Here is a 16740-nt window from a genome sequence, read left to right as displayed (position 1 = left end):
GTTTTTGGGGTGGAAACCCGCACTTTCGGGGAGAAGAAAAAGTATTTTGGGGAGGAACCCCCCTCATTTCAAGGAAGGAAAGCACCAAGCCCAAACTCCCGCGGTGGCCCGGGCGGGGACTACAAGTCCCGGCAGGCGCGGACTGCAGCTCCCGGCGTGCCCGGGGCCGGCGGAGCGGAGCGAGGGCAGCGGAACGGGCCGCGCCGGGCCGGGCGGGCGCTGCTGCTGCCCTCCCTCGGCACGGGGCCGAGCCGGGCCGAACCGGGCCGGACTGCGCCGAGCCGAGCCGAGCCGAGCAGCCCGACCGAACCGCGCCTAGCGCCGCCGAACCGGCCCGAGCGCCGCCGAACCGGGCCGAGAAGACGAACTGAGCCGGGGCGAGCAGAGCCGAGTGGAGCCGAACTGAGCCGAGGAGCCCAACCGAGCGCAGCCGAACCGGCGCGAGCGGGGCCGAACTGAACTGAACGGAGCCGAGGAGCCGAACCGAGCCGGGCCGAGAGCAGCCGAGCGAGGCCGAGCAGACCCGAGCGCAGCCGAGCGGAGCCGAACCACTTCGTTTCCTTCACCGCTCCCCACGGGTGAGTGCAGGGGCAAGGGGTCCCGGGGGTCCCCGGGGAGGGGGGCTCAGCAGCCGTGCAGCTCGGAGCCCACCTTGTGGGGGTGTTATGGGGGTGTTGGGGTGCTCTCCCCCCCTCCTGCGCCATCCCGGGCCGCTTTGAACTCGTAGTTGCTCTTTTCCCCCTTATTTTGCTGTAAATAATACCCCCCCCCCCCCCCCCCCCGCGCTCCCCGTGCCTCTCCTCGCCCCCGGCAGCGGCCCCCGGGAAGCTCCAGCCCGGCTGCTCCTGGCACTGCGGGGGTTTTGGGGGTCTCCGGCAGCTCATCCCGGTGCCCCCTCCCAAAACCCGGCGGTCCTGGGGGCTGCGAGACCCCCGGCAGCCCGAGGGGACCTGCCCTGGTCGCCTTTCCCATCGGGAACCCCCCCCGAACCCGGTGCTCCGCGCGTGGGGAAACTGAGGCACGGATGCTGCAGGACAGCCGGGGTGCGCTCGGGGGGTCCCGGGCACCCCCCGGTTTGGGGAACGCAAAGTGGGACCCCTTTTGGGGTCTGAAAGGATGGGAAAAGTTGGGCTACCTCGTGTCACACGGCTTTTCGGGGGTCACCAAGAGGACACACAGTGTGTCCCCTCCCTCCCGGGGAATTTAGGGAGGCATAGAGGGGGCTGCCCCAAGCCTCCAGAGGCCGATTAATTATATTCATGAATTAATTGCGAGGCAGGAAAGGATTACGTAGCCCCCAGAGCTTCGGGGAGTCAGATGATGGGGGAAATTTCCTTAAAAAAAAAAAAACCCAAAAAACGAAAAAAAAAAAAAAAATAGAAACACGAAGAGAATCTGGTGGTTATTGTGCTCCTCTAAGATAAATAAATAAGCCGGTGCAAGTCCGGGGGAAAGCAGGGCCCGCTTCCAGGAATCCCGGCGCTCCTGCGCGTTCCCGGCCCTTGGGGCACGGGGGGAGTTGGTGTTTTTTATATAACAGAGTCCGGCAGGCAGCGAAGGGACGGATTGGGGGGGTTATTTTTTCTTTCCCCCCCCCTTCCTCTGTACTTCCCTGCCATGTTTGCTTGGCTTCATGCACGGCTGCTCCGGCCGGAGCTGGGAGTGGGGCTGGTTTCTCCCAGCCTGAGCTCGCTCACCTGCTGCTGGAAGGATCCAGCGCGGAAAACCGTGCTGGGGAGCGGTGGGAATTTGGGGATCGGGGTGGCCGGAGTTGGGAACACACCCAGATTTGGGTGGGGATGGTGGCCGTGGGTCAGGCCAGCATGTGGTGACCCGTGGAGGGGAGCCCGGTGTTTTCCCAGGGATGCTGGGTTCGCTTCCTGAGGGATTCTGGGTTTGCTTCCCGAGGGATGCTGGCCCTGCGTGTTTTCCGAGGGATGCCGGCCTGGCCTGCCCGCCCTTATCAGTCGGAAACTGCGCCGGGGTGGAGCTGGCTGCAGCGGGGCCATCCAGCATCCGGGTGTTTGGGATGGAGCTGTGATTCCAGCCAGGCCTTTTATTGCTTTTTCCACGCTCCACGGCTCCCAGTTCGCGGCACGTGTGTGTTCCTGGTCTGCCCTGCCCTGCCCTGCCCTGCCCCGCTTACAGTTCCCTGTTTGCCTGGAAGTGCTGTGGGGAACGGGAAGAGCCCCTTGGGATAATGTGATGGATCATCGGAGCAGGGGGCACATTCCCAGGGCCGAGGGTGGGGTGGCCCGAGCAGCACAACAAACAGGGAAATGGGGCTGGGGAGGCCATGCTGGGGGTGTTCCCCTCAAAAACATCCACCGTGCTGAGGGTGAAAACATCCTCTGGCTCGCCATGGATCCTCCTGTGTCGCAGTGGGGAGCTGGGGGTCTGATGTGATGGGATCTCATCCCTGGATTGCTGTTTCTCCCTCCTTTCTTGGGATGCAGACAGGAGGGACGGAGCTGCCACATCCCTGTCCCCTCTGTGCTCCACCCCTGGGGACAGCTGGAGTTTTTGGGGTGGTTTTAGAGGGCACCTCAAGCTGGACTCGCCCCAAGGGAGCTGTTTTGTAACTGCCCTGTGTGGGGTTATCCCGTATCCCGGACAAAGAGGAAGTGGACAGGGGGAAGCAGCGGCATCCTGGGCGTGGGGCTGCGGCCTGGCAGTGCCACCACACGTCCCTGTGGCAGCATCGTGGCAACCGTGCTTGTGGTGGCTGTTCCGTGACAACTTCCCAGACCCCCTGTTTGCTCTGGGAGGTTCCCAGGGATCCCAGGAGGATCCCAAGGAGCCAGCGCTGGGTGTTTGACTCCCCCATAAAAGAGCAGAGAGTGCTCGGAGGTGCCAGGTGTGCTGTCACCGCCCTGCGGTGGCCTTCCCGTGGTGCCACCACCTCCATGAGCTTTGCCAAGCTGCGTGATCCCGGTGTGGATGCAGCCGGGATCACACCGGTGATTCCCAGGACGAGCCGTGGTCGTTGTCACCGGCGCTGTGACACTTGGAAGGGTAGAAGAGGGGGTGATCTCTTCCTGACCACACAGGGATTGTGTGCTCAGGGATTTTTTTCCTCTCGCTGGCATGCCCAGTAAAAGCCCCGATGGCTCTTCCCTAATCCATTCCGAGTTCGTGTCCCTCCTCCTGGCACCTGGCTTTTGGTTGGAGCCGGTTTTCCGAGCGGATTTGCGTGCACGGGGTCCCCTGACATGGTCAGCCCAGGAATCCGGGAGGCCCTGGCTCCTGCTCCTCGCCTTCCAGGAAGGCTGAGAAAACCGGGAATGGGGGATGCTCCACCTCTGGAGACCCAGGGGAGGTTTTGGGGGGTGTTTTGGGGAGGTCAGTCCTGCAGAGCTGGAGCAGGAGCTTTGGGATGGGCACCGTGGGATGATTTGCAGCGGGCGTTGCGTGCGATCACCTGGGAAGGGCTCAGGGTGTCCCGGTGCCACATCTCCGGTGCCCACAGGTTGTGCCACCTTATCTTTAAAGCCTCTTCTAATGAATCGCCCCCGGGGTTTTGTCACCTTTCCTCCGAGTGCGTTCAGCTCCAAACAAACTCCCCACGCCCTGCGCTGAGCCTCGGTCCCCTCCTTTGCTTAAATGGGTGCAAATTCCGGATAAACCTGAAACTCCCAGCAGTGTGGGGACGGCCAGGGGAGTTCTTGGAGCCTCGGGGACAAGCGAGGGCAGCAGCGCTGGCTCCTGCCCAGGCGGAGTCCTCGGGATTTTGGAGGAGCCGCACGGGGTGGGGATTTTTTGGAGGAGATGAGGAGGGGGCTGCAGCCACCTTGGCACACACGGGGAGCGTTTTCCTGCTCCTAGGGGAGGAGGGAGTAGGTGCCAGCGGGTTTGGCTGAGTATTTCGGGTCCTGGGCCAAGCGAAGGAGAAATCCCAGCTTGATGGGAAAAACCTCTGGGCTCCTCCACGGGTCCAACCGGCGCAACGTGCCCGGGAGAGGCGGCAGCGCCCGTGGCCAGGACCAGCCCCGGTGGCGCCGGCACCGTGCCAGGCCCGGGGCTGGGTTGGCAGCGGGGGCTCCCGAGAGAGCAGTTTGACCTTCACGGAGCAGGAAAGTGCCGGGCTGAGCCTGGCAGAAAGGAGGGGACGGCACAAATCTCTCCCGAGCGGGTAAGCGGCGCTGGCCGGGCACGAGAGGTGCTGCCGGGGGGGGGGGATGGCGAGCGCTGGGCTGCTTTGGGAGCCCATGGGCTGTCCCCACTTTCTTTATTCCTGGGGCTGCCGGCCCTGGGATGGTTGCACGGGCTCTGCCTCCACCGAGCCTCCGGGCTGGGCGCTGGGGGCTGGACGCGGCGTATTTATAAATATTACCTCCTTCCAGCAGCATGGAGCTCGCAGGGAGGGAGGGAGGAGGGATGGAGGCGGCGCTGGGAGTGCCGGGGCACGGAGTGGCCGCTGTCACCTTGCACCTGGTGCTGGTGGCAGGTGGCACCGCGAGCTTGGGGCGCGCGGAGCTCCTGCGCTGGTTTTGCCGAGCATCCCCACTTTTTGGGATGGTTTCTAGCATATTGGAGTGTGTGGCGGTGCTGTCGCAGCTCCGTGGATCCCAGCTGGGGGCCGGGATGTGCTGTCCCGCCGGTTCCCCTGGGTGCTGGTGTACGCGGTTATTTAAAAAAGCCGACACCCAAACCTCCCGCAAGTGACCCCGAGCCGGGCTTTTCCTTCGGGGCTGCGCTGCCGGCTCTCTCCTTTCCCGAAGGGAGCGAGCGGGATGTGGAGCAGGACCTGGAGCCTGCCCGTCCCCTCCAAGGTCACCGCGGTCCCCTCCTGTGTCCCCGCGATAGGGCGCTGATTAATCACCGCGCCCGGGCTGGCGGCTCAGCCCATCCTCCTGCCCGTTCGCACTTTTATTTTTAATTGCTGCCGCCGGGGGAGGGGGGGGAGGCCGCGCAGGGGGCAGGGGCTGTGAATTCCCAGCGCGGTCAGTCGGACAGTGATGTTTCAATCAGGCCTCTGCAGCTCCTGCTCAGCTTTAGAGGGTCCAGCCCCTCTGTTTTGGGGTCCCGGGGGTCTCCCTGCCTCTCCCTGCACCCAAACTCTGGCCTGGAGTTGCCAACCTCCAGCTGTGAGCGTGATCTGCAGCCATCCCTCAGCTGGGTGGGTTTTTTGGGGTGGAAGAGAGAACTTTTGGGGTGGAGAGACACCGGAGCAAGGCTGTGTGTGTATCATTAACCCCATAATGGTTCTCCTGGCCTTGCCTTGGCACCCCCAGAACCAGGGCGCTTTTTCTGCACCCCATTTACTCAGCGACGCCGTGACAAAGGACACGCAGCCCTGCGTGGCACCGGGAACCGATGCTTCTCCCTCCACCGATTCCCTGACCCCTTCTGGGCGGGCCAGGCTTACCTGGGTGTTTTGGGCCAGCCCCGGTAATGTTTTTCCCGTGCCGGATCCCTCGGCCTTTTCCAGGCGCGGTGTTTAACTCAGGGCAGGGAAAACATTTGGCCTCTGACCCAGCGCCTGTTAACAACGTCCCGCTCCACGTTGCTGAGATGCCGGGGCTAAAAACAGTCCCGGTGACTCAGGCTCTCGCTGCTGCTGTCAACTGACCCCGGCGTGGCTCTGCCAAGCCCCTCCTTTGCCTGCTCCTTCTCCCTTTCAGGGCTGCGTGCTCTGAGCGCAGGGAAGGAGCCTCTGGATGGGGCTGGGATGGTTCCCAGCGATCCCAGGAGCTCAGTCCCATCCAGCTGCCCCATACGGCTCCTGGGTGGGTGGTGGGGAGGGCACTGCTGCTCGCTGGGGTTGGAAATGGGGTTCTCCTCCTGTTTTCCTCATTGCAGAGACTGGATGGGATCTCTGGAGTGTCCGGTCTGACCTCATGGTCAGCGTTGGTGTTGGATGAGGGTTTCTGAGGATGGCCCTACTGCCTGATGTCCCTGTTTGTGGGGAGGAGTCCTTTCCTGAGACCCCTGTCCCGCAGCTCCTTCCTGGGGCTGCCCACCCCAAATCCTTCCTGAGACCCCTGTCCCACAGCTCCTCCTGGTGCTGCCCACCCCAAATCCTTCCTGAGACCCCCATCCTGCAGCTCCTTCCTGGCGCTGCCCACCCCAAATTCTTCCTGAGACCCCCATCCTGCATCTCCTTCCTGGCGCTGCCCACCCCAAATCCTTCCTGAGACCCCCATCCTGCAGCTCCTTCCTGGGGCTGCCCACCCCAAATCCTTCCCGGGAAGATGAAGGATTCTCGCTGAGCCCTGGCACTGCGGGTGCCCTGTCATGGCATCAGTCACCCCCGTGGTGGCCTTGCCAAGTCTGGGTGAGTGCCCCAGGGGTGGCCACGAGGCTGGGCCCAGCTGGGCAGGGACAGGTGGGTCCAGCTGCGTTCTGGCCTGGATCTCCCTCTCCGTGGAGGGAGCAGAGGATCAGAGCAGATCCTCTGGTGCAGAGCAGCCTTGGGGTGTGCCCAGCAGCGTGTCCTTCTTGTGGCACTGCCATCCTGCTGGGGACCCACTGGGAGTGCTGGAGGGACTGCCCCGTGCTGCTGGGCTGTGTAATTAATCACAGAATGCTTGGGGACCTTAAAGCTCCGCATGTTCCATGGGCAGGGACGCCTTCCACTGTCCCAGGCTGCTCCAGCCTGGCTTTGGACACTTCCAGGGATGCAGGGGAAGCCACAGCTTCTCTGTGCACCCTGTGCCAGCCCCTCCCCACCCTCACAGAGAGGAATTTTATCCCAATATCCCATCTCTCCCTGCCCTGTGTGCTGGTGCTCCAGGCCCTCTCCATCTTTCTTGACATCTTCCCTAAACTTCATCTTTTCCAGCCTCTTTTCCACCTGTAATCCAGGTTCTTACTCTGCACCCACTCTGGGCACACGGGGGGTGAGGGATCCCTGCGTGCCACATCCCCTGGAGTGACAAGGGACAGCTTTTGCCCGCCCTTGGGACAGACCCAGCCCTGGCTCCTGTGCCCCGGTGGCAGTGGCTGCATCAATTTTTCCACGCTTTTTCTCAGCCCTGTTGCTCACTCCTGTGACAAAAACAAGCAGGTTTGGAGGGGGTTTTTTTTGCAACTTCCCTCCCTCCCCGCTCCCCACGTGGCCACTGAAAATGAGGAACACGGGGCTGGCCCGGAGCACGGAGGAGCTGTGACCTGCTGGCCCTGGCACCTGCAGGGTTCCCCAGCCCCTCTGTTCTGCACCCAGGTAACCCCTGCCTCACTGTCCCCCTGTCCCCACACACGTGGGGTGGCTTTGTGGGGTGGCAGCTGGGTGACATCGGGTGCTCCTGGAGCAAACCCTGGGCTCGGGGCTGTCTGGACCCAGCTGTGCCTGCCCGGGCTGGGGTCCCCTGTGCTCCCTCCCTGCCACCCCCGTGTCCGTCCCCACCCCCCGGCGTTTGAAAACGAGAAACGAGGAAGGAAGGAAGGAAGGGAAGGCTGGGCCGGCCCGTGGCGAGCAGCGAAGCTGTTTTCACTTCTTTCTTCTCCTTTTCCTTTCCACTGCCCCTCAGCTGCCAGCCCAGAGCGGGGTTTGGGTGGGTGGATGGTGCCTGCCCTGTCCCCCCTCCTTCCCCCGGGGGTCCCCGCTCCCTCCTGGAGCTGCTGATTGATTTTTTGCTGATTGATTTTTCCGCTCATAAACGGCCACGATCGACCGGCAAATAAAACACGGGAGGGAGCGGGGCTGGGCAGCGCTGCCTGGCGCCGTGAGTTTGGGGGTTCTCAGCCCGGCAGGGCATCGCTCCCCCTGCTCAGAGGGGTGGCAGAAGGAGGCGTGTGGCACTCGCAGGGGGTGCTGTGGCCGTGCCAGGCGGACAGGACGGTGCCACCTCCCCTGGGAGGGTAACGCGATCCCCGGGGCTAAATCTGGAAAACGCCTGCCGGCAGCTTGGATTTCTCACCCACACCTGAGCCTGGGCACGTTGCTGTGGCTTCTCCAGGTGTTGTGTCCCTTCAGGTGGCCCTGGGGGCCCCCTGCCAGCTCGGGCAGTGGGTCTGTCACCAGCCCGGCCCCCGGCGTTGCGGGGCAGCACCCGATGTCCCTCCAGCACCCGATGTCCCTCCAGCACCCGATGTCCCTCCAGCACGTCCCAGCGGTTGCTGAGCAGCCGCCCCCATGCCACCACCGGCTGTCACTGTCACCGCAGGGCTGAGGGTCAGCTCGGGGCTGTGCGAAGTCCTGAGAGGGCTGAGAGAGGGTTGGGGCAGCTCTGGGGATCCTCCAGCTGGAGCCACCCCCGAGTGCCATCCCGGGACGCTGGGTTCTTGCTGAAATAACACCCCCAGAGAGAGAGCAAGGAAGGGCCAGAAATAACCGTGGTGCTGAGTAGCGGCAGAGATATTTGGGAGGGAGATGCATTCCCTGGCTCCGGCCCCGCTGTGGGGTTGGGGGGTGCTGATGGAGCACGGCTGGAGCCTGGACAGCCCCGTGTCCTGCGTTTCTCCAGACAGGAAAAGTGGATTTGGAGTGTGGAGAGGGGCTGGGATCATCCAGCTTTTCCCTCCCTTTCAGCCACCCTCCAGCCCCTCCATCCCCTTCCCAGCTGCTCCATCTCCCACCCTGGGCCTCCCACCACTGCTGGGCCTCCCTGTGCACCAGGATGAGCCTCGCCAGTATCTCCTTCCAGTAGGGACCAGTTTGGGGCTCCCACTGGTGCTGGGATCCGGCTCAGTGGGAGAACCTCTGGGTGCCCTCACAGGAATAACAGGATGGAGCTGCCATTCCATTGCTCTTCTGGAGATGGACCAGGGGAGGCTGGGATGTGTCCCCAGGGTGGGACGTGGGCCCCGGGTCCCCATCCTGTCCCGCTGCCGCCCTCCTGCTGGGGCTGACTCAGAGCGAAAGCAGAAGCTGCTCAGCATTTTGGGGGGTGGGGGGGAAGCCAAGCAGAACCAAAGGGGTTATTTTAAACCTGACCTAATTTCCCCCCTCTCCTCACCAAGCCCAGCTCTCGCCACCCTTCCCCATCTTCCTCCTCATCTTCTGCAGCTCTTCTTGGGGAGCTTTTGGCTCTCCCACTCCTGGTTTCTATAAGGGGAGATCCTGCAGCCAGGCTGGGTGGTGGCACCGGGGCCAGCAGGGCTCAGTGGGTTCTGTGTTGTGGGCGGCTGTGCCTCGGCACCCTTCCCGTGACATCCTCGAGCTCCCACGAGTGCCAGCCCTTCCTGAGAAAAGCCTCTCGCCCTTCCCTTCGTGTTTGGGGTTGTACATCCCCCGTGGGCATCAGCTCTGGGTTTCCCCCTTAGTTCAGCCTTGTTCCATCCTCTGTGGGCTCTCACCGGGGTCTTTTCCAGAGTTCTGCTGTTTCTCATCCCGGCACCACCCCCCGTGCCCTCCTCTCGGGCTGTTTGCACATCCCCCTTAACGAAGCTCCGGTGGATCGCTGGCCCAGGCTCCGGGCTCCCATCCCCCTTCGGACAGGCCACCATGGCTAATTAATTCCCTTCCCCTCGCCGCTCAATAGCTGCTCTTGAGCTGTGTAATCGCGTTGCCGTCCGTGCTGCCTTGATTTAATTTCCCCTCCGGGTAGCGCGTGGCACCGGCTCTGCGTGGCCGCCACCCGTCTCTGATCCCACCTCGCATTTAAACAGCAAAACCTGCCTGGTTTTCCCCTCCTGCCTCTTCCCCTCGCAGCTTTTCCTTTGCCTCTCGTGCTCCGCTTCCCTGCGATGCCGCGCTCCAGACCCGCATCCCTTAAGGCACCTCCCGCATCCCGGCCCCGCGCGGGAAAGCGGCCCCGTGGAAAGCCCTGGCGGCGGTGGCTGGGGCGGCTCCCCGTGCCCCGGCATCCTCCGCCCTCCGCGGGCCGCCGTCCCCTTTGTCCGGGGGAACAAGGGCCGGTCTGTGCCGGCCGGGGGCCGCTGCGGTCCCCCCCGTCCCCGCGCTCGCGTGCCGGCCCCGCACAGAGCCCGCCTTGTTCGCCCCGCGCCGGAGCCGGGCTCGGGCACGGCCGGGCTGGGGGTTAAAGCTGTCCCCGGCTCCTGGCACCCGCCGGCCTTTTCTTCCTGCTCTTCCCTCGCTTTCTCTTTCCCTTTCGCTGCCGGGCTCGCTGTGGGTTCTGCCGTCGCTGCGGTGTTTGGGAAGTGGCTCCGGGGTGAGTGTACGGTGCGGGGTCCTGGCTGCTCCATCGCGGTTCCCGGCTCGTCCTTCCTGCCAGGCCCTCATTTCCCTCACTCTCCTTGTCAATCTCAGCTCCGGCCACCCTTCCTCATCCTCATTCTCAGCTGTCGCCCTTCTCAGGAGCTTCCCTGGGGTGCTTTTGACTTTCCCATCCCTGTTTTCTGTAAGGAGGCAGCTGGTGGGGGCTCCTACAGCCAGGCTGGGTGCTGGGACCTGGTCCTCCTGCTCTGGGACAGCAGCGCCAGCGCTGGGATGATCCTCCTGGATCAGTCACCATCCAGCGTGGGCGCTCTGGGATTTCTCCTCCTTCCTCGTGCCTCAGTTTCCCCGCTGGGCAAGGCTGTCGGTGACGTGCCGTGTCCTCCTCGCAGGGTGCCCTCGGTGCCAGGCGGGCTCGTGGCTCCTGGCCCGGTGTCTCACCATGGCGTCGCGCATCGGGCTGCGGATGGAGCTGATGAAGCAGCAGGCGCAGCAGGAAGCGGAGCGGGAGCGGGTGCAGCAGCAGATGATGATGAACTACATGCAGCAGCAGCGCATGCCTGTGGCCTCCAGCCCCGCCATCAACACCCCCGTCCACTTCCAGTCCCCTCCGCCCGTGCCCGGAGAGGTCCTCAAGGTACCGTGGTGTCCCCCCTGCCCGGGTGTGGGACAGCCCGCGGGGTCCCTGATGGGTTTTGTCCCCGCAGGTCCAGTCCTACCTGGAGAACCCCACCACCTACCACCTGCAGAAGTCTCGGGACAAGAAGGTCCAGGCTTATCTCTCCGAAACCTACGGGAACAAGTTCGCTGCCCACGTCAGCCCTGCCAGCCACTCTCCCAAGCCACCCCCGGCCGCGTCCCCCGGCGTCCGGCCCGGCCACGTCCTGTCCTCCTCGGCGGGCAACAGCGCTCCCAACAGCCCCATGGCCATGCTCAACATCGGCTCCAACCCCGAGCGGGAGGTGAGGGGGTGTCACCGGGCTGCTGGGGACACACCAGGTGCTGGGAAGGGCAGAGGAGCCCAATTGTCCTTTTCCCTTTCAGTTTGATGAGGTCATCGATGACATCATGCGCCTGGATGATGTTTTGGGCTACATGAACCCCGAAGTCCACATGCCCAACACGGTGAGTGAGGGGTGACAGGAAGGGACCGGACCTGGGGGGTCCCACAGCCCTGTCCGTGCAGGGATGGAGGTGGCACAGAGGGGACCTTCTGCCACACCCCCGCATCCCCTTGGTGGCACCCAAGCCAATCCTGTCCCTGGAGGCAGCAACACCCACAAGAATCAATCCTCCAGCGTTTTTCCCCCTTGAGGACAACTGGGAACCCTTTTAAAAAGCTGGAGAGGCGGGAGAGAGGCACAGGGAGGGACCAGGGGTGGGGAGATGGCAGAGCCGGCAGAGGTTTCCCTCTGGCAGGAGCTCCCCCAGAGCAGCACCGTGTCCCGGGTCAGATCCATGTGGCAGCTTGGGCCTCCCAGTGGGATTCATCCTGCCCAGCCCTTCTCAGATGTGATTCATCTGCCCTATTTTAGATGTTGGCCATGGGAGGGGATCAGCTGTGCCCTTTGAAGTCCTGTTTTCTTTGATGAAAGCTGCTTTAAGGAGCTGGGAAGACAATTCCACCTGCCCAGGCTGTGCACTCCCATCCCAGCTGGGCTGGATCCCGGTCCCCAGCCCTGCCTGCAGCTGACCCAGCTGTCCCTCTGCTTTCCAGCTGCCCATGTCCAGCAGTCACATGAATGTCTACAGTGGGGACCCCCAGGTGACGGCGTCGCTCGTTGGTGTCACCAGCAGCTCCTGTCCCGCCGACCTCACCCAGAAGAGAGAACTCACAGGTGCGTCCCGGCCCCAGAGCGGGCGGGGTGACAGCAAGTGACAAAACTGGGGCTGCCCTGTCCCCACGGGGGTACGGGGGTTCCAGTGCCAGCCCGGGATGCTCGTGGGGTGAGGTGCAGCCTCGTCCCCTCGCGGTGACATCGTGGGGTCTCTTGCAGATGCCGAGAGCCGAGCCCTGGCCAAAGAGCGCCAGAAGAAAGACAATCACAACCTGAGTGAGTTCAGCTCTGCCTTCCCCTCTCCTGACCCCACAGCCATTTTCCCATCACTCTTCATCCTCGTTCCTGCTTTCTCTGAGCTGTGTCCCCCTTCTCATCCCAGCTGACCCTCAGGAAAGACCCCCTGAGCCCCTCCTTCCTGGCAAAGTGGGGTACAGGAGCCACCTCGCTGTCCTCCTGGGGGGAGCTCAGACCTGCTGGGCCAGGGGTGGAGCAGGGGTGGCTCCTGAGGTTCCTCATCCTGAGCTCCCCAGTTCCTCAGGGTCTGGCTGGGGCACGACAGTGGGATGTGGGACATGAGGGACACGTGTGACACGCAGCCTCCCCTGCTCCTGCTGCCCCCTCACTTCCACCCCTCTCCTCTCACCCGCAGTCGAGAGGCGGCGAAGGTTCAACATCAACGACCGCATCAAGGAGCTGGGAATGCTGATCCCCAAGGCGAACGACCTGTACGTATCCCTGGCTCCTGCTGGGCTGGGATCACTGGGATCACTGGGGGCTTTTTGGTGGAGCAGGGGTGAGGGGCCATGCTGCTGGCATCCAGGTCCATCTCTTTTCCCATCCCGGGTGACAGGGATGTGCGCTGGAACAAAGGGACAATCCTGAAGGCGTCTGTGGATTACATCAAGAGGATGCAGAAGGACCTGCAGAGGTCCCGGGACCTGGAGAATCACTCGCGGCGCCTGGAGATGACCAACAAGCAGCTGCTGCTCCGCATCCAGGTGAGCTTCCCTGAGCTCTGCCCTCCCTCTGCTCCACCCCAGCCCCACCAGCCCCTCACTCCTGTCCCACCGAGGGCATGGCCAGGGGGGTCTCCTGCCTTTTTTGGCTGGGAAGCGACCAGGAGCAAAGTCTTGAGGCAAACCTGGTGTCGGAGCGTGCTGAGCTTTGCATGGATCACCGTGCATCTTCCATGGGCTGCTTCCCTGGGAGCTTCTCAGTCCCTGCCGCCTCCATAAATGTCCCCGTGCCGTGTCCCCGAGTGTGACACCCCCACCAAAGCCCCGCTGTGTCCCCTTGGCAGGAGCTGGAGATGCAGGCACGCGTCCACGGGCTGCCCACCTCCTCGCCTTCGGGCGTCAACGTGGCCGAGCTGGCTCAGCAGGTGGTCAAGCAAGAAGCCAGCGGGGACGAGGGCACCCTGGAGCCACTGCTGGCACCCCCAGACCCCGAATCGCAGCCGCAGCCGGCGCTGCCCGCGCCGCCGCAGTCTCCCTATCACCAGCTGGACTTTACCCACAGCCTGAGCTTCGATGACGGCTCCCAGGGCTTCCCGGACAGCCTGGAGCCCGGCCACAGCGCTTCCTTCCCATCCCTATCCAAGAAGGAGCTGGACTTGATGCTGATGCAGGACACGATGCTGCCCCTGGCCTCTGACCCCTTGTTCTCGGCCATGTCCCCGGAGGCCTCCAAGGCCAGCAGTCGCCGGAGCAGCTTCAGCATGGAGGACGCAGACATGCTGTGATGGGGAGCTGCTGGGGCGAGGGCTGCAGCGCCAGCTTTGGGTGGGCAAGTCCCAGGACACTCCCAGCAGCAGGAGCCCGTCCTGCCATGCACTTGAATCTTCCCAGGAGTAATTTCTCTATGCAACGGGGGCTCGGGTCGGGCCCGCCAGGTGCCGCCGTGTCTTTCGCAGCTTCTTTTTGCCAGGAGCGGGAATGGACCTTCCTGGCTTTGCTGTGGCGTTGGCCTGACTGCGAGATTCCACAGCCTGGCAGCGAGATCTCGGCTGCTTCGCCTTTCAGCAGAACCCTCCTGGCCTCACCCCCTTCCCCTGGGGTGGTGCCTCGGAGCCTCGAGCCCCCGGGAGCAGAGGGACGATGCTGCGAGCTTTGTGTCTGGTTTGGCGTCTTGCTCTGGGATCCTTCATCCCCACGGAGTCATCCCCAGCCCCTGGATGCTTCCCAGTCCATCCAGTTCCTCCTTCCTGGGAGCACCCGCTGCCTCCAGGGTTGCAGAAGGGTGACAAGGCGTTAATTGGTGCACGTTCGTTAATACGGCACCGGGGGTGCTGTCTGCAGGTGGGTGTTGAAGGCACCCACAACACCTGGGTTTGGGGGGGGTTTGATGCTCCACCAACCCCCTGCTGCACCCCCCACCTTGTGGGGCAGCACCCACCACCCCAAAACCTCTGGGCAAAGGTGCCAGGTGACCCTGAGCCTCCTCGAGGTGTCCCCGCAGTGTCCCTGTCCCGTGGCACCGAGCCCCGGCTCCTTCCTGGAAGGATAAAAGGGTTTTTACACTTGGCTTTTTGGGGGTACTTCTTGAGAGTCCTGCCCCGTGTGGGCGTGCAGGTCCGGGCTCTGACCGGAGGATGGTTTGTGCCAGCTGCCAAACCTGACCTGCTTGGAATTCGGGGCTTGTTTCTCTTCCCGGTGTCACCAGCTCGTTCCCCAGCCAGGACTGGTCTGTACTGGGGAGCTGCTTTGGGTCTCTGCCTCATGTCCCGACTCCTCCATCCCAGCTGGAGGCTGGGGGCGAGCTGGGAAGGGCAGGGAAGGGCTGTTCCCAGGGAAAACACTCCATGGATTTATTGAGGGAGAGGAGGGGAGCTGGGGAGAGGAGACCCCTTGGCCATCGTCCCCCCCCCCCGGGCTGGGGGTGCCCGTGTGGGGCTGGGGGTGCCCGTGTGGGGCTGGGGGTCACTGGGTGCCCCCTGTCCTGGACCTGGATGACCTGGAGAGGACAAAGATGCCCCGTGGTGGCTGGATTTGGGGTTGGAAGTGGGGGACAGCCCTAGAGAGGGGTCTGTGGGACGTGAGGGTGCGGGGAAGTGAGGAAGGTGGGGAGGAAGAGGGAGGAGGAGTTGGAGTGGCCCTGGAGCAGGGCAGGGAGTGGGAAGGGACCCGAGGGGACACTGGGTGAGCAGAGAGGGGCTCTGGGCTCTGAGCTGGAGGGGCTGGGGGTGTTCACAGGAGGCCTTGGCACCCTTTGTGTGCTGCCATCAGTGCCTGGAAAGAGAATTGTCCCTGCCAGGGTCAGCCCTGGCCGAGCTGGGGACCTGTGGGTGTGGGAGAGCCACGGCTCTGTGCCCTCCAGAAGGGGCAGGCACACGAAATCCCACAGGAAATTGAGATTATTGTGGCTTTAGGATGCCCTTGGGCACCTGTGGGCAAGGCCTGGCCACTGCTCAGCACGAGATGTCTCCCCTGGCTGTGAGTAAACAGTTGTGGATTATAATTACTATTTTTTTTAAATCTTTTTGGGAGTTTTGTTTGTTTTTCTTTTTTTTTGTTGTTTTTTTTTGGGTTTTTTTGTTTTGTTTTGTTTTTTTTTTAATGCACTGTGCTCTGATTAAAAAATTTTACTACTGTTTTATAAATAAATGTATAAAAAGAATGAACTGGGATGGAAGAAGAATCATTAAAAATATATTTATTTACAACATCCTGGAGCGTGGCAGCTTCTTCTTTGTCCTGGGTGGAGGACTGGATCTGCATCACCTCAGGGTGCTGCAAAACCCCTCTGGGGGCTGGTCCAGGCAGGTTTTGGGGACTCTCCTGCCCATTGCAAGAGGAAAAATCTACTTATAAAGTATCCTGCTGAGCCTGTGCCTGGCAAAACTCATCCCACACCTCGTCTGCAGCCCCTCAGCCACGTGCCAGGTTCCCACTCCCCTCGGTGCTGGTGTTAAACACACCCAGGAGGGGAAAGCAAGCAAGAAAATCCACCTTAAAACAGACTTCCCATGCTGGAAAAATCACAGGGGCTAATCTTGGAAACTTTATTAAAAGGAGAAGGAGGGGGGAAAAAAGAGCGAGAAGAGGCCGAAGGTGGTGGTGGTGGAGGGGGGGGGGAGAGAAGGAGCGAGTGGTTCCAGACACTTCAGAGGGGGAAAAAAAATGACAAAAAAAAAAAAAAAAATCCCTGATTTGATTTATCAGGGGAGTGTGAACACTAAATAGAGAACAACGCCTGAAGTGTGAATTATTTCCTATATTAACACAGAGAAAAACTGATAGCCTTTTCATGTCAGGAGAATAGCGTGCAGGGAGGGAGGGGAGCCCACGACATTGTTCCAGCTCGGGGTTTGCTCACTCTTTATCAGGCTGAGATCAAAATTTATTCCCAGGATGAGGCCTGCGGCCCGGCTGAGGCCCTAGAGATTTTTAAGGGCCTAATTAAGAAAACAGGATGAAAATGGCGAAATAAGAGGGCAATTTACTTCTTGCAGAATAGGGAGATCAAATCAACTTATGAGCAATTAATGTGCACAAGGAGAGAATAAAGGGATGCCGGGATATGGAAGAGGGGCCTCATTTTAATGACATGCTCTGGTGTTGGCATAGAGGATTACTCTGAAGGTCAGATGGAGATTGAAACGACCTTGCAGATTCTTAACCCTCCTTCCAATTAACAGAACCAACTCAGAAATGCAAAAGACCCCGGCTCGGAGCACTGTCATCGCTTTATGCGCCGGAGGGAGAGGGGAGGGCGGGGGGAAAAATAAAATTATAAAGGAGAGAGAGGACGAAAGGGGGTTTCCTTGGCTTCCACAGCGGCCGTGGAGACGGGAGAGGAGGCTCTTAATTACAGTCTGGGAGCCACCCACGGAAAAAAAACGGTGTCAAGGCTGCGAGTGGGAGAGAAAAGGGAGGGAGCGCTGGCTGGGGGTGATGGGTT

The 16740-nt window shown here is 62.0% G+C and overlaps 1 protein-coding gene across 2 annotated transcripts; it reads left to right on the top strand.

Moving 5' to 3' along the window:
* The first annotated feature begins 269 nt into the window (after positions 1-269).
* On the top strand, positions 270-15166 carry TFEB (transcription factor EB). Of its 2 annotated transcripts, none has more exons than XM_032133309.1 (9): positions 270-578; positions 10453-10697; positions 10768-11022; positions 11105-11185; positions 11778-11898; positions 12058-12114; positions 12491-12566; positions 12692-12839; positions 13142-15166. In XM_032133309.1, exons 2-9 carry the CDS (start codon positions 10503-10505, stop codon positions 13580-13582), a joined length of 1374 nt encoding a protein of 457 aa, XP_031989200.1. In that variant the 5' UTR covers positions 270-578; positions 10453-10502; the 3' UTR covers positions 13583-15166. The 2 variants fall into 2 exon arrangements, with proteins under 2 accessions (XP_031989200.1, XP_031989199.1); XM_032133308.1 differs by lacking the exon at positions 270-578 and adding an exon at positions 9863-10055.
* Positions 15167-16740: the final 1574 nt, after the last annotated feature.

The sequence above is a fragment of the Corvus moneduloides genome, chromosome 24 (genome assembly GCF_009650955.1).
Source record: "Corvus moneduloides isolate bCorMon1 chromosome 24, bCorMon1.pri, whole genome shotgun sequence".
NCBI lineage: Eukaryota > Metazoa > Chordata > Aves > Passeriformes > Corvidae > Corvus > Corvus moneduloides.
Note: the sequence above shows the minus strand (reverse complement) of the source record. Positions and strands in the feature narration are given on the sequence as shown.

Excerpts from the sequence above, each read along its gene's own strand:
- TFEB (XM_032133309.1), top strand. The coding sequence starts at position 10,503 with ATGGCGTCGCGCATCGGGCTGCGGATGGAGCTGATGAAGCAGCAGGCG. Across the intron at positions 10,698-10,767 it reads TGCCCGGAGAGGTCCTCAAG|GTCCAGTCCTACCTGGAGAA; the intron begins GTACCGTGGTGT and ends TTGTCCCCGCAG. Across the intron at positions 11,899-12,057 it reads CCAGAAGAGAGAACTCACAG|ATGCCGAGAGCCGAGCCCTG; the intron begins GTGCGTCCCGGC and ends GGTCTCTTGCAG.